We start from the raw sequence: 18,170 nt of genomic DNA on the forward strand, positions 1-18,170 counted from the left end.
GGAGAGAGAAAAAATGCGGACGCCATTTTGCGTCGGACGTGTCGTGTTTTTGTGTCTATTCGATATGCTAAATGTCCGACAACCGGACGATTATTAGACTTTAGTGTGTCGTTATAAATTTTGTACATTTTCATATTATTGCACGTCTTTGACAACCGTTTGTTTACTTTTATAGTTTTTTTTTTTTTTTTTTATACTCATTTGATTTTATATTTTTATATATACAATATAATATAGAACGCTACAAGATGAGAGGAAAATCTGATTTAGAGGAAGACGAACAAGGGTGAGTTTGATGGGCTATCGTTGTTTTCCACTGCCTATTATTGTCATAATCTGAGGATTATGCGTTTATTGTTTACCACCCACGCAATAATTCCACCCATACTGTTCTCTGAGCATTTTGTTTTTTCGTACCGGCACTATTATAAACGGGTGCCGCCTCTTAAATTAAATAACGCGGTTTTAGTAATTTTTCGTTTTTTTTTTTTGCTAAAACAGGTGTTAATTGGCTATTAACAATTCCTTACACTGGCAATTCGATGATACTTACTCACTTATGATTTTGTTCTTCAGAGTTGTTAATTTTTCTATTTTTTGTTTTATGTCTAAAGTCATGATACTTATGTATGATTGCATAAACAATCATTAAACATGATTATTATTGGTCTTTCGTTAGGTATTAATATATCTTTAAAATACACTAACTTAAATTAATTGTTAATTAACTACCTTATTGGTCTAGAGGTATATAATATAATTTTTGTTGGTATTTATGTTTTTAATGTTGTACATTTTTCTAAAAGATGGTTGGAAATATTTTTATATTTTATCTTAGAATTTGAAAGCTTATTAGTTATTATACTTAATTTCTTAATTAAATATTTACCAGTATAACATAAGTATAAAATTTTAATCTTAACTGTAGTGTATCTAATGATAAATAGGTGTTTTATGTAGATACCTTTTAAATTTTATATTCAAATGGCCAATTTGAATTACCTGGCAAATATTGATTTTCTGCTTTAAATTAATAACGGTATGACTATACAAATTATTTTAAGAGATTATGCCAGTGTTCTTCAATTTTTGTAAGAACAAATCTATAATAAATTTCCATTTATCAAGTATAATTTTCTAGTATTAAAATTAATAAAATATAAATACTACTTTAAAAGTACTTAATAAATTAAATAATCTAGTTCTTATTTATAGTGTGTTATTTGTCTTTATAATTCACAATTTTATTAGAAATTAAATTTCAAATATGCCCATAAATTACGGGCTTAACATTTTTATTTTTTAGTTTTAGCAGTTCTTGGCCCTTTCCATGTATAATAAAATGCATCTAGCATCAAAAAATTAAATCAAAGTTCTAAATAAATACTTGGTTTCTAGTATAATTTCTTTTATGTACTAATTTAACCTAATTTAAAATGTTTTATTGACATGTGGTTGTCACGGTTACTTGTATTTTAAAAAAAATTCTTGTATTACATTTAAAACTTTTTATTTATACTAATCTATACTTTCACAAAATGGTTAATAAAGATAAATTTAAAAAAGTATTAACTTAGTATACCTAGGTAGTACAGTAAAATACTAAAAACAAGTGCCTTGATATTAAACTTTATATAAAAAATATAACTACCTATGGTATTAAATATACTTGGTAAACAAAAAATGTTATTTACTTAGGTTAAGTTAAAGATAAATCATAGATTTATTGTAGTAGTAAAATATAAATCATTTATTTATATTGCTTAATTTAATTCTCCCTATCCTTTTTAAAAATGTTTTGATTTATGGGATTATAATATAATTAGCTTACACCGGAACTCCTTGGAAACACGGGATACCATAATTTAGTATCTTATTTATATTTCTTAATTTAGTTTGTGGAACTTAACTACTTTCCATCAATTTCTATTAAGTGATTTTTTTAAATTATGTGCATAGTATAGCACAACATAATTTTTTTTTAAATGAGAACCTCTACTATGATTGATCATCTTTTATTCTCTATTTAAAGTTACTTAAATGAAAGCTATTAAAATATTAGGTATTTATCGATTAGCGAGATGTATTAAATAATGGTTATTATTAGTATTGGTATGGGGATTTCTTTTGGATAGTAACATGATGTTCTGCTTGGCATTTGCCAATGAATTAGTGTTAGATTATTGTAGTGTCATATTATTACAATTTAATTGAATAAACCCTTGCCTAAATGATCTACTCTCTTATACTTGTTTTATTTGAACTAACAAGGTTAGGTTTACTTGTTAGGTCAACTAGCTGCTCGTAGGGCAGGTATGCTCTCCCCCGTAACCATGAAGGGGTTAGGTTTATTTTTCTCCCCCTGACAGGTTGACTATTTTAGTCCTAGGGGTTTGGGAGACAAGCCTCTATCAAACGAGAGGTCTGTAGGACTTCAAATCTAGTGATCGGAGTCAACTGGCGAAGAGAGTCACTACAATAAATACTTATATTACTCATATTTTATAGTGAAAAAATAAAACATTAATGTTCTTAATAGGCGCAATCAACTAGAATGATGCGCGAATGTGTAAAAAAAAAACCCAAGTTGTTAATTTCAAAACTAAGTCTGAACGACAAATTCTAATTGCACCATTGTTCTTAAATAATATACATAAGTAAAATCAAAAAAAAAAAAAAAATAGAAAAATTTGCATAGGGTGGTAATAATAACCACAATTCAATATGTCTTGCTAGGTAGTCGCGATAACCAATAAGTACCAAATATTATGTTATTTATGAATTAAAATAGAGTAATTATTAATAAATTATTTATTTGAAGTTAAATCGATAAATTCTAATTATGTATCATGATGTTAGAACTAATAAGAACATAAGTACATTTAAATTAAATTACTTAGTTTTTTCAATTTAAAATAACTTTTATTAAACGTGTTTTTATAAGCTCAGTGCTTTTTGTTTATTAAAAAGAAATAGATCAACGAATTTTTATTAAATTTTACATTAAAAATAAAGTATGTGAAATGTTAACAAATGTCTATGGTGAGTCTACTATGAGTAACATAAGAGTTTAAGAGTGGTTTTTGTGTTTCCAAGATGGGTCAACAAGTGCAGTCAAATGTGAAGATGATGCTCACTGTGTTCTTCAATTTTATGGCATAGTGTATCATGAATTCTTGCCATAAGGTCAAACAATTAATATAGAGTATTTCCTATAAGTGCAATACCATTTTTGTGAAGCAACTTGAAAAAATGCCTGGATTTGTAGAAAAACAATTTATGGCTTTTGTGTCATTATAATGCACTTGTCCCTACTTATTTCATGAATTTTGTGGCCAAAAACTATATTGTTATGATGTCTCCTGCCTCTATATTCACCAGACATGGCTCTGTGTGACTTCTATTTCCAAAAAGAAAGAAAACCTTGAGAGCTGTTGTTTGGCAGTACCTAGATTACATTATGAGCGCATCACTGAAAGAGTTAAAGGATCCCATACATAGAGTTTAAGGGGTGTTTAAAGGATTGGAAGAAGTGACAACAACATTAGTGTGGACAAATATTAAAAAATTTTCCAACAAAAATTCCTGCTATTTTCTCAAAAAAATCTCATTTATATTTAATTAAATGGCTTTAATTATATTTAAAAATCCTGTTATTATTGAAAAATATACAATTAAATAAAGTGTTTAAAGAATTAATTTTTACATTTTTTGTTATTTAATTCTAAAATATAAAGGCATAAGTACTTCTATTAATTACAAATTTCATATAAATATGTAATAATAAATAAGTCATCATATATTAATAGGTATTAGGCAATAATTTATTCATTTACTATAAAGACCGGAATTTTATGCATTTGCATGTTCATACTGAATGTATGAATGTAAGGGTTTAAAATGTAGGAAATTCAGACCCAATAATTCCATAGACAAAATTTAATTTTGTATATAATGGCATATTTTTTATAATCTTAGTAAATCAAGTTGTTTCGTGTTTTTATTTTGGAAATTGTAATTTTTAAATACTGTTATATTATATTAATGTGAAAAAAATTACCGTCAATACAGTAAAGAATTTTATTTTCTCTAGTTCGATGCTATGTTGATAAACTCTTATCTGACAAATTAAATTACTTTCAATGTTACTTCTTAAAGTTGTGTAAAAATGTATCATTCATTTATTGGCAACATCGCAAATTTTTTTTATATTTTATTTGTTTAAACTGTTTTAAAAACATAAAATGATGCATTTTGTTTTTATATATATTTAAATATTGAAATATCCAGCGCTCGTAATTTTGTTATAGTTATTTGTTTTATATGTTCCAATGTTCGTAGTTGTTTAAAATAATATAAATTTATAATGCATATACGAGCATATAATTCCAGTCTCTAATTATTAGATATTGATTTATTTGTATGTTATAAGTTATAACATAATATATTTATTTGTTTGATATGATTGCAGAAAATTGTTTGTGGGAGGCCTCAGCTGGGAAACTCAACAAGGTACTAACTTATATGGATTTAAATTATAAAATGAACTAACTCAATTTTTAGACTAAATATTTTTTAATTTTAAGAAACACCAAATAAACATTTTGGTGATAAAAACTTAATATTATTAATTTATTTTCAAGTATTAATGAGTTAGAAAATATGTACAGTATTATGTTTGAATAAATATGTAATTAATTTGTTTTTATACTTCTACAGAAAGTCTTCAAAGATATTTCAACCGATATGGTGAAGTGATTGATTGTGTTGTTATGAAAAATAGTGAAAGTGGACGGTCAAGAGGTTTTGGCTTTGTCACATTTGCTGATCCAAATAATGTAAATGCAGTATTGCAAAATGGTCCGCATGTTTTGGATGGTCGCACTGTAAGTGATAATGTTTTCATTAATTTTAATAGCTGTTATTTGAAAAATTTTTTAATTATAAAATTATTTTTATAGATTGACCCAAAACCGTGCAATCCTAGAACTTTGCAAAAACCAAAGAGAAGTTCAAGCTATCCTAAGGTTTTTTTGGGTGGTTTGCCCTCTAATGTTACTGAAACTGATTTAAGAACTTTTTTTTCACGATATGGAAAAGTTATGGAAGTTGTTATCATGTATGATCAAGAAAAGAAAAAATCAAGAGGTAATATTTAACATTTTTTTTCTTTTTTAAGTTAAGTTTTTAAATATTTTTTTAGGTTTCTAAACAAACATAAAACAATTTAATAACAATTTCAATAGTTGAATATATTTAGTATTCCTACTATATAACTCAATCATAAGTTATCTTGTAATATATTATAATATGGGTTATTTTCATGGTAGATGTGATTTCAAAATAGATATAGGTAAATTATTTTTAGAATTTAAGTGTAAATTATATTTTATTGAAATTAAAGATTTCTAGCTAAAATATAAAGTCATGGTGTGTGTATATACTTATTAATTTAGGTATTTAGTGATATTTTAAATTTCTGAAATTTTTATATTTATTTACTAAGATTTGTTTTGTTTAATGGAATTAATTATCTTGACTTAGAACTAAGTATTTAACTGTATTGAGTATACATTTTGTGTACGAGTATTTATTTTACACTTTTCAATCAGCTATTTCATTAAACCAATATTTACATCACATAATTTATATCTATAGTTACTATACATCTAAGATTAGGATAAGTTAACAGAATGGTTTGTCTACATTGGTATTTTATACAATGTATTTTTAATAGTATTACTTATTGAAATCATTTTTTTTAATTTTACCAATCTGTTATTTTCAAAATAAAATGTACAAGTATTTTATTACTATATTAAGATGTTAAAAATGTGATTATATCTTTTATGTTTGTTTATACGCCTATTTATGTTACCTTTAATTAGTAATATAACACTGCTACTAATTTAAAATTTTAGTTATTTTCTACTTTATGATATTTTATTAACTTATTATCAGTATCTTAGTTAATCCGTTTTAACTAAGAATTTAATTTAAGGATTTATTCTTAAACTCCAATTGCAGTCTTATTAATTTTAATACATGTTATGTTATAAGGTACTTATATTTTATTACTGTTTTTCACTCAAAATTTGTTATAGGTAACATACAATTTTAAATATAATATAAATAAAAATTATTATTACTTGTATAGCCAGTATTTCTCACATTTTAATTTCTAATAAGTAATTTAATTAAATTATTTATAAATTACAATACCTTAGTATTATTTAATTTACACATTATTCAAGTATTTTAAACATTATATATTAGTGTTATCTACTAATTTATAAAACATTTAATTTATTTTATAGTTAGTTTTAATATAATAAAAATATCAATTGTTTCCTTGCATATGTTAGCATATTTTAATCATAAAGAATCAGTTTTGGATTGTTAATTTTGATATCACATTAAATTCAACACAATATTTCAATCTTAACTTCTTTTACAATTGAAATCAATTAAAGCTACTAAAATGTATCCAATATTCTTATGAATTTGAATGATAGGCCAATTATATTAATAATAAAATTAACAGCACAAAATGGATTCAGCAAATCTAGTTTTAATTTGGTGTAGGTTTTTAAGACTATGCATGTTACCTTTTTTTAGTTATTTATTTTAAATTTATTATTCTGTAATTTTATGTTTATAGCATCTATTGCTATTACAGTAAAGTTTGATAATTACTCTTAATTTCAATTTAATATATATTGTAGAAATCACTAAATTATAGCTTATTAGCAGTGTCAATGTGGTATTGAATTTTCACCATTACATAACCAATGGTGTTTTTAGGGGTTTGGATTTTTGTCGTTTGAAGATGATGATGCTGTTGATAGATGTGTAGCTGAGCATTTTGTCAACCTTAGTGGCAAACAGGTATTATTATTTTAGTAAATAAAATCCAATACTTAATTGTAAAGTTTAGTAACTTTGAATATTAAAAATATTTTAATTCTCAACAGTTATAGGTAATAGTGTTTTGTTTTGATATGATTTTCTATTTACAAAATAATAGAAACTACTATATAATTTTTAATTCAAAGTTACTTGTTTTACCTTGGTTTATCAATATATTATTTTATTTTAATACGTAATTGTTTCAATTTATATATAATACTAATGTTGGAATTAATTAAACTAAATTATATTAAATCCTTTCACTGCCTCTACTATTATGTTATATTTTCAACAATTGTTTAACTATCACCAGTAAAAAATTATTTTTTTTTAATATGTTAGATTTTAAAATATTGAACAATGATAACATAAAACATGCTATCAAATATTGTTTTTAATTTTTAAGTTATTTATAATAGGCATTCACAAATTTAAAATTATCAAAATTTAACCATTTATGTTTTGTTGTTTATAGGTGATTTAATAGTTTTTTTTTCTAATATTTACTTTTCTATTTATCAAAAATAAAACAAAATTCCATTATTCATACACAAAATTGTAGTCAAGGTTAAATTTAGAGTTAACTATCAAAATATTTTTTATTTATCTGTATGTCTTAGCAAATTTTAAAAACAAATATTTTTCTAGATAGTGTCATATTTTATTGTAAAATAAGAAGTTATTCTTGTAAAATAGCATAAGAAAACTGAGTTCCATTTCTTCTTGAATTACATTTAACTAGCTGTTAAGTAATATAGTTAATGAAACATGTGTGTACTATCTTATACTTGAAGAAGGATGTAAAAATCTCCGTGTTTCAGTTATATTTTACTCTCCAAAATTGAAATGCTAAAATATTATTAAAATTATAGCAAAAAAAAATGTAGCGGTGAAAAAGTTAGGTTAATGCAATATTAATAACATAAAGTATGTCTTTATTTATTCTACTCTATACTTAATTTTTAATGTGAAATTATAAATAAGGCAAAATTAAACTATCATATTTTAAAAATGATTATAATTATGTATTATTCCCATATGAATATTTTTATATTAATTTTATAAAATGTAATCATATTTTAAGAGATAAGTTTAAGGTAATGTTTTAATATATATAAACAGTGATACAATTTAAAAATTATTTTAGAATTAATCTGTTTTATACCTATTATAGTAATAATTATTATACATATTTTCAGTTATTGCTAAGTATAAATCAATATCTTAATTTAATATGTTTTCATAACTTATGTGTTAGGATCTATCAAAAATTATTTATTTAAGTCGTAATAATTTAATATATATATGTTTAATGTTGGTTTGTTTCAGGTTGAAATTAAAAAAGCTGAACCAAGAGATTCAAATAAAATGAATGATGTTGGAGCCAATCAATGGGGCATGAATCAAAATAATCATTTAGCAATGGGTGTAAGTTAAAAAACTTAATAATTACACATATACATATATATATATTTATACATAATTTGTTAATAGTTTTTCAGTGGGTCATACTATTGTTAAGTTAATTCTATACTAATATTTTTCTGAAATTGTTGTTTTATTCAACTTTAATTACATTGTTGCTTTAAAAATTTAGGAATTTAAAAAGACCAAATTAACCAAATTATGACACAAAAATTTATATAGAAGTAGTATGCATCCACTAAAAAGTTAAATTATTTTTAGTAATTACTAATAAGTAACGTTTTTAGGGAATGGGTATGGGTGGCCCAGGTGGACAAATGGGAGGTCCCATGAGTGGAATGGGACCTATGGGTCCAGGAAATATGATGCAAGGATATCAGGGAGGATGGAGTTCTACTCCTCAATCTCAGTACCCTGGTTATGGCACTCCATCTGGTCCAGGTGGATTCCAAGGTTGGGGAGCTCCACCTGGACCGCAAGGTCAAGGAATGGCTCCTCCAACTTGGGGTTCTAATTATGCGCCACCTCAACAACCTGGATACGGTTCATATGGTAAACAAATTAATACTTAATGTCAAATTTATTTTCTATATTTTTATTGTGTAATAATAGCTCCTCAAGCACCTCCACAGTCAAGTTACGGAAATAACTGGAATTGGAATATACCTCAGAACGGACCTGCCGCAGCTACTGGACCTCCTGGACAAACTGGCCCAGGACCTCAAAGTAAGCTATTTTCTTGTTTTTTAAATTATTTATTTTTAAAATTAAATTCTTACATAATCAGATGATATGTATTCTCGTTCTGCTGGAGCAGCACCAGCCACTGGACCTACTCCGCCTGGAACTGCCCCACAGAAAGCTGGTGATTATGCTGGCTATGGAAATTACACTGGCTATCAACAGGTATGATTTATTAAATGATTTATAAAGATATTTTAGTTCCTTAATTCATTTAAAATGTATTTTGTAATTATTATTATTTATTTATTTTTTTTTTTTTTTTAATAGGATTTATTAAACTAAATATAGAGGGCAATGTAAATTGTATGGTTTTTTAAATCATTTATGCTTTTAAGGTTAAAATATAATGAATCCAACATAAAACATTTGATTATTAAAAAGTAACCGCTGAATTTCTTAAAAAAAAATTTTAAAATATAAAATTCTAAATGTTTTTTTGAACTAATTAAATGTGCAAGATAAATTTAAAAATTTAATATGATTATTAAATTAATTCTTGCTAAGCGTTAGTTGCAAAATATATTTTTAATCGTTCAAAATTATATTTTTTTATTAGATAGTTATTAAGCTATCTCTTTTTAGTGATTTGATTGTATATCTTTTATGTCTTGGTAAATGTTAGTTATATTTAACACTTTTTTTAAAATTTAATTATTGAATGATGAGTTTAAATCTATTGTATAATATTGAAATCATATTTTATTAATTTATGATCAAATTGTATAGAATACTGAATACATTTATTGTAATAATAAGAGTAATATGACAATTAAATGTGGCAAATATAATTAACATTTAGATTGTACAATTGAAGATACTTAAAATTAAATAAACTATGATTTTCATATTAAATCAATATATTATTATTACTTTTGTTTTTAAGTTATTATATGGATAATAGTTCATCTTAGATTATTCCTCCACTATTATAATCATATTTATTAAATCTAAGATGTATTAGTTTTGTGACATATTGTATAATACATGCAATTTAAAACTTATAATTGGATAGGTGGTTTAAAAACATGACAAAAATTGTTTTTTTTTAATAGTAGATTCGATTACAAGAATATTTCTCTAATATACAAATTAAATTGTTGTTGTGTATAATGTTGTTGAAATAATTATAAACTAAGTTTTTGTTATTAAATAATTAATTACTGAATGATCTTGATGTGTACTAGTGTATTATGTTAGTACTACTAATTGGTATAATATAATTTTAAATACATTACTTATAATATTGATCTTTGTTTATAATATTTATTTTTATCATATGCATTGTTTACAAATAATTATGATTTTTATTTGAAATACTTTTGATATTCATTCAAAGTAATTTATTTTAAGTTAACTTATATCAAATAAATATTTTTCTTTGTATTGTTTAATTTTATTAATAAGTAAAAGGATTAAAGATTATTTCATAATTTAATTTTACTTTACTTCTAAGTATTTTTATTACCTCCATCATTAAAAATTAATTAATTTTATTAATTAGAAATTTTTGAAATTTTATCTGAAAAATATTTTTTTTCCCTTATCATTAATAACATAACTATTTTAACATTTTCAATTCTTAATTTACAATAATTACAGTAAAATATATAATTGTTATTATTTATGATATTAATAAATTATTATAAATCAATTTTTATTTAGAATTTTTGTGTTGAGTTTTGTTACTAAATATAAATTAAATTTTAAATTTTAATATTTATATCCATGGCCCTTAATTACTAATAAATTGTTATAAAAATAAAGGCCGTACAATTTGCACTTGTTCTAATTAAATTAAGCTTATACTGCCTTTTAAAATTATGCTTATACTGGATGTTATTAGATTTAAATTAAATTATATTTTACTGATTAAGTACTCTATTAATTACAAATATTTATATTATTTCTATTAATATGTACCTATTTAATATCTATATAATATCTAATAAAATTTACATGTCACTTATTTGGTTTAAAGAAATACAAATTTTACATCTCTGAAGAATCATTATTTTTAAAGGCAGATAGATAATACTAAATTTAATTTAAAGTTGTTATCATTTAATTTATTATTATTATTATGATAATTATTGTTTTTTTCTTCATTATTTGTAATACATAATAATGGTAGTTAGTTGTAGTAATAATAGTAAATGTAGTGATAGCAATTATAATAGTTACATAGTTTTACTTTTTGTTATGGGATAATATTGGAGTAAATTATATTTTTAGGATTCGACCAGCTATGGTGCAGGCCAAACTTATAGAGGGGCGGACGGCACAGCCGCTGGCCTCGGGTCTGGCGGTGGGTATGGTAAGCCATTTGACTTTAAAGAATGGCCCACTTCATGACTGATTGAATTCAATTAACACTTCTCTCAATATTCACTGGTTTGGGTAACACAATTATTATAATAACGAAACAATTAAAAATAATATAACTTATAAAAAAAGAAAAATTTAGGAATATTATAGTATCGATTAATATTTGTAATTCTTACGTATATAATAGAATTATATATTAAATATCTATATTAATACAATCTATTTATAATTACTACATAATACTATTTAACTTATACTCGAATAACAAATGGAACTTAGCATAATAATTATTATTTCCCTAGATTCTAATGGTTTTTTTTTTATTATTATTATATATTTAATTTAGCCTGTTTTTTTTCTTTTAGACATATGACAATTGTTATCATAGTTTGTTTATTTTTCTTTGGTCTTAAGTAAAAAAAAAAAGTAACGGCACCATGTTTTTTTAAGGTGAAACCAAAAGTGAGACTAGGCAGTACATCTAAAATATTTCGAATATAATTATTTTATAACTTAGTGTGAAGGGAATCGGGTTAAGGAATATAAATAATATTAACAAAATTCGGGTAAATTTCAAGCTCTTAGGTTTATAAAATTACTTTTAAAAATCACATTGTAATAGATAGCTAAAAAACCACTGGACTGATTAATTGGTAAAAAAATTTTAATGTACATACAGGCTTAAGGAAGATTCTCGAATCGTTTAAAAAATAAGTGTTGTTTTCATTTTTAAGTAGAAGTTGAATTATTTAATGAATAAGTCAAGGTTACTTTAAATATCTTGTCCTGACTGTTTGTCATTTTTTTTTTTTAAATATATATATATTTATATATTATATATAACAGAAGCTCGTCCTAGTAAGTTACTGGTTTTTTTTATAAAGTCACTATTTTTAAAATTTAATAATAAACTTAAGATTACACAATTAGTGGATAAAACTTAAAAGTAATATTATCTGTATTTACTTATAGGATGACATTTTCTTAGTAATAATAATTTTTATTTTTTGAGAACATTATTCTCAAAAAATGATTTTTACCAAAACTATATTTTTAAAGAATTAACGACTTAAATGTGATGAGTTATAAGCATATTTTTTGTACAAAATAAGTCTAGGTTTACAGTTGTTATGGTCTTAAATAAGAATTTGTTTTAATTATTGAATTTTTTTTTATCAAGACATTTTATATATTCGACGGATAGGACACGATTGAGAACTTTTTTAACCTGTGACAAAAGCTATGAAATATTTATATAGATATTTATTTATATATTTCTCGTTTTATTTATTATTTATGAATGTTTAATTATTTTGTGAAAAAAAAAAACAAATTTGAGCTTTATTATTAATACTTTAGCCTGTAACAATTTTTATTTTGAAAAAAATCCTATTATTTATTGTCAGTTAGTGTTTTTTCAATGATGTAGAAGGTCGCTTTTGGCGTGATTTAAAACAAAATAATATAATAATAATAATAATAATAATAATTGTTTAAATATTAAAAAAAACAATACAAACAAATTGAGTGTCCATTATTAATTATTCCCCTCCTAATTTTTTGGGCGACATTGCGAGTTGTAAGTAAATGTGTTTTCCCATACTTATTTACCTGAACTGGAAATAATAATTCTGTTCTACTGTCTCCATCAACAATCTCTAGTAAATGTCATTCAGTTATGAAAGTCGGCCATTTTTTTTTATATATATATATACATAATTTTTCTTACTTGCAGTGTTGCCTATTCTTTTCTATCTATTTAATGTTCAATTTTTTCAAAAGAAAAAATTTAAATGGAAAATTAGGTTTTTAAATTGTCAACTTTCTATAATTTAGTGGCCCCAGTAGTGACGCCAGTCGTTTCCGCCGGAGTACCGGCGGCGACGTACAATAACGCGCCAGGACCAACCAGAGCGAATAATTATAATTCAAACCAAGCACAACCATACCATCCTTACAGGCGCAACTGAACGTATTATTATTTGACTGGATCATCAATCACTGGTGACATTTGTTCACTTATGCTCCTCGTACTATTTCTAATCATTCTTATTCTTATTAATAATAAACTACTATTATAAGCTATAAAATACACATTGTGATTGTGTTTATTTGTAAGAGAGAAGCTGATTACTAAATTAAATCAACAATTAAGTATTGTTACCTACATGTTGGTTATTATATAATCATAAATGAAGAATACTTTGTTATTTTAATTTTTTTTTTTAAATGAATTTTATCGTAATTATGTCCAAGCATCATACTGTATATAAATTTGATTTTTTGTTAAACCTATATATAGGTTATTTAATAGGCCAATAACTAAATACAAATGAAAGTTACTCATTAATCCAATTAAATTATTTAGTGTATATTAAAATTTAATTCTTTAAATCACAATATTGTCAATTTATTTATTTTTATTGTACATAATAGTTAAACTTAAAGTAGGCATTTCTAATGAACTAAAAATGAATTAATAATTATTCTCTATTGATTTATAATCGTTAAGTCAGTTATCGCCATTTATTTTATATTGATATCGTCTGTTGCGTGAATTTAATATACTGGTAAGTATTTTTAAATGTATTTTATTAAATTAAGTTTTAGTTTTAGATACCAAGTGCAACTTGAAAGTTCTTAGTTGTTAAATTTTTTTTTGTTAGCTAGCTCCCTGTGGTTTAGTTTAAGTGCTCCAAAAATTTGCATGTTTTCAATTTGATTTAATTGAATATTGTATATGAAATTAAAATTCCATTACAATAAATATATATAAAAATGAAATGCCAAGTTTCTATTATTTATTGTTTATTTTTAAATTGTTATTTAAAGTTGGCTGGTTGTATTAGCCAGCTATTAAAATTAATTAACATTTTTTTATTGAATGCAATACACCTTAGCAGAGATAACAAAATTTATTCTTGAACTATTTTTTTTATTTAGTAGACAAATGTAGAATTCAATGTTTTTTATAAACTTAACATTTTTTACACCATTTTAAGTATTGTAATTAACAGTGTTCTGCATTATCTAGTTAAATATTTTATATATTTCATCTAAGTAACTTATAATCCATTTTTTTTCTAGATAATTTTTACTAAACTAATATAGTTAATATTTATTATGATAAATAGGTAACATACAATATTAAGAATTGAGGAGTTACTGACAAAATATTGACTCCGCAAGTTTTGAACTTTATAGGTTTAGATTTAAAGAAAATACGTTATTATTAAATTGATAAATATGCTTACAAGTAAATAAATACTTTACCCGGTATATACTATTTTGATATTTAAAAAAAATGTTAACTTATTTATTGTACATCATAAATATGTTGAGGTGTATAAGTATCAGCAATAATTTATGAGTGATGACTGATGTCTAATGATGTTTTTAAGTTAAATTTCTTTGTATAAAATCATATTTTAGTACCTCAATTTATATCGACTATGTACAATTGTAATATTAATAATTCAAGACACAATTACAAATGGTTCAAATTAATAAGATATATAAAAACATCCTTTTTATATTATATTTTAAATAATAATCTAATGTTGATACAAATGATAAATATTCTTTTATTACAATATTTTATTTAAGCAAAGTAGTAAGTTATGATTGTAATAAGTGTACTATAACATCAACAGAGTTTACATTTTTCATGTATTAGCTAGGTATCTATATTTTATATATTATTATTAACTATTTAAATTATTAATGCGCATTCTCAACTTTATGGTTTAAAGTATGATCACACAAACATTTTTTTTTTAATAATAAGTATACATTAGTAAGAAGAGATCATAAAAAAGAATAGACCACTAGTGCTTGTATTTACTTATTACTGTATTAAATTCCATTATGCTTGTTTTAGGAAACAACCATCTCACATCGTGATTGAAATTTATATATATTTTTTAGCACAATATACCAACGTAGGTATTACAATTTTATAAAAATATTTTAGTTCTATTGTTACTTGACAAATGCTTGTTTTACCATTGGTGATAATCGATGGGGGCTAATCTTTCACAAAAAAAAAAATATATATAATATATTGTATACCTCAGTATACAACAAAGTACTAACAGAGTATTAAAACAAAAAGCCGTTTAAATATTTAATAATCAGTTTTATAAATCATGATTAGGTAATTATGTTAAGACCTAGTTTGAATTATGAGTACATATTATATTATAATATATTTTGTAATTTTAATTTTTACGTTGCTTATTATCATTTGGAAATTTATCATTGAACACTTGATGAAATACATCTATAGATAGGTTGGGTATATGGTATATTAAACAAATTATCAAAAAAATAATTAGGCTACTATGTTAGGGATTCAAAGTAAACTGATAGATACATACACTATTGCAGTTTAGTTTCTAATCGTGGTACATACCATTTAATGGTATTTGTTCCGACGATTTAAAAAATATGTTTTTAAGATTCACGTAAAACTTAAATAAATGATTTGCTTTGGATAACGATAGTAAGTCATGATTACACGTCAATAAGACCTGTGTAAATAAATAATACCTAATCGTCACAGAATATACAATTCAATATCATAAACGAACGATTATAAATAAAAGTATTAGTATTATAATTTATAAATAAAAAAGGTATGAGAAATCATAGTGCAAACTTCAACTTAAAAATTTAATTTATGCTAATTTTGATTATAAAATAAATATAAACCTAACCTAACCTATATGTTACAATCTATTCTGGACCATACTTAAGATTTATAAGGACTAATGTGAAAATTTAATGACGAAGCGTAATATACATTTCCATTTATAAGTGTTTTTAAAATATCTACTATTTTCTGTTCATATTAATTGATTAAAAATAGTTTAGACTGAACTTTATATGTGGTCATGTGGGCCAACAAGGGAGAGGGGCTGTATATTGTTGAAAACAAAATTATAAAAATTAAAAACTATAGATTGTTTTAGACACGTACAAGTGTATAGTAAAAGGTGGTATGTACCTTGTATAAATTATTTATAATATGAAGTATAAGTAGTCCTGAAGCCGCCTCTGCGGACATTAATTCAATAGTAACATTAAATTATCACAAATATTCTTTGGTTGCTTTCTTCTCGCCCTTCTATAAGTGTTACTCAACCAACAAAGTTTTTATTTTTTGTCACACGTTTCGTTGTGTTTAAAGCAACTATCTTAGATTGTCCATATTACTAGAGAATAATTGAAAAAAAAAAACTTAAGTTTTTACTGTAAGTTCTCCATTAAACCAATTCTTTCAATATTTTTTTGAAATATAAATGTAAGCCTATAAAATTTAAAATTGTTTTTTACTTTTCACTTGACATACTATGATTTTACATTCATATTTAATTGTGTTCATGAAGTATTTTTATACCTTTAAAAAGCTGATATTTCGAACGAATAAATGTGTAAATATTAAGATAATAAACACCTGAAAATCTGACTCAATTTAATTTTATCCTAATACGGGGTATAATTTTTAATGTTTTTCAAATTTTAAGTAGAAACCTACAACTAACTATACATCATACCTATAAGGTCTATCAATTTAAGACTATAGAAGTAAGTACTTTTTCAACAACCTTTTGAAATTGCCTCCAACCTCTATCAACCAAATGATAATAATTACAGGTATATATATATATAAAAAAAAATAGAAGGAAGTCTATCACTATTATCAGGGTGAAAAAAACTTAGTTTAACTACAATTGATAAATATTACTACATAAATAATTCATAATAATAATAATTATTATTTAAATTGATTTAATGGTCTGTTTTATACATCGCTATTATTTATAATAATTATCAAAGAAGTAAATACTAAATACTTATCATTTCTACTTATGTATATATCTATTCGGGCCATACCAGGTGATTCTTTTATCTAATTTACAATCGAAAGTCGAAACACTTTTTATTGTTACAATATTTAAATTTCTATTACTTTTTAGAATGAAAAAAAATAATTTTATATTCATATTCTGGAGCAGATATTTTCTGAAAACATCAAAACATAAAAATTGAAATTGCACCAGTAAGTAGTTAATAAATTAATGTTAAATGTAGGGCCGGGAATTATATGCACTAAAAACGTACTAAATATGCATTCATTTATACACTGATTATCATTCAAATATGTGAAAGTATGCAAGAAAAATCGATTAAAATAAAGTCTTTTATTAAATAAATAAAATCAAATAAAAGTTATGCTCACACAGATTACGACAAACACGACGAATGTATGATTAACTAAAATCTATTGATGAACAGATTACTACTTGTCTCGATAGGTCTCAGATAAGATAAGAAAATGACTGTCAAATTATATTGACTATAAATATTATAAATACGTTATTTTAATTAAAATAAGCAAAATATTACATATTATTATGTATTTAAAAACCGTATATATGAAATAAAAAATCGTAAAATACAGAAGTATACAGTACATGTCAAAAATGACAAAATATGCATAATAAAACTTTAAATTTAGGATCTATTGACTACAAATCAAATTTTTAGCTTACTTAACTACTTTTTGGACTATTCAGGAAAAACTTGCAAATGCATATAAATCCGGGCCTTAGTTATTAATATTTAAAGTTTTGGTGAGAAAAGTAGTTGACTAACATTTAAAGGGGGTATCTCCGTACCATTCGACTTTTGATTTTTATTTATTGAATTATTAGAAAAAAAATTTTACTCCAGAATATAAATATAAAAATGTATATCATTAT

General features: G+C 23.7%; 1 protein-coding gene across 2 annotated transcripts; it reads left to right on the plus strand.

Moving 5' to 3' along the window:
- Nucleotides 1–5: 5 nt before the first annotated feature.
- Nucleotides 6–13,495, plus strand: LOC112601158 (heterogeneous nuclear ribonucleoprotein 27C-like). 2 transcript variants are annotated; one of them, XM_025348615.1, is made up of 11 exons: nucleotides 6–286; nucleotides 4,472–4,512; nucleotides 4,720–4,886; nucleotides 4,962–5,148; nucleotides 6,806–6,888; nucleotides 8,239–8,337; nucleotides 8,622–8,886; nucleotides 8,947–9,060; nucleotides 9,152–9,240; nucleotides 11,311–11,392; nucleotides 13,240–13,495. In XM_025348615.1, exons 1-11 carry the CDS (start codon nucleotides 249–251, stop codon nucleotides 13,371–13,373), a joined length of 1,299 nt encoding a protein of 432 aa, XP_025204400.1. In that variant the 5' UTR covers nucleotides 6–248; the 3' UTR covers nucleotides 13,374–13,495. The 2 variants fall into 2 exon arrangements, with proteins under 2 accessions (XP_025204400.1, XP_025204399.1); XM_025348614.1 differs by having other exon boundaries at nucleotides 7–286; nucleotides 9,122–9,240.
- The last annotated feature ends 4,675 nt before the right edge of the window (nucleotides 13,496–18,170 follow it).

The sequence above is a fragment of the Melanaphis sacchari genome, unplaced genomic scaffold (genome assembly GCF_002803265.2).
Source record: "Melanaphis sacchari strain LSU unplaced genomic scaffold, SCAv2.0 Contig75_pilon_pilon, whole genome shotgun sequence".
Lineage (NCBI taxonomy): Eukaryota > Metazoa > Arthropoda > Insecta > Hemiptera > Aphididae > Melanaphis > Melanaphis sacchari.

Bases quoted from the DNA above. Each gene is read 5' to 3' on its own strand.
- LOC112601158 (XM_025348614.1), top strand. From the start codon at position 249: ATGAGAGGAAAATCTGATTTAGAGGAAGACGAACAAGG. The intron at 4,887-4,961 runs GTAAGTGATAAT...TTATTTTTATAG, and splicing joins ATGTTTTGGATGGTCGCACT to ATTGACCCAAAACCGTGCAA. The intron at 8,887-8,946 runs GTAAACAAATTA...GTGTAATAATAG, and splicing joins ACCTGGATACGGTTCATATG to CTCCTCAAGCACCTCCACAG.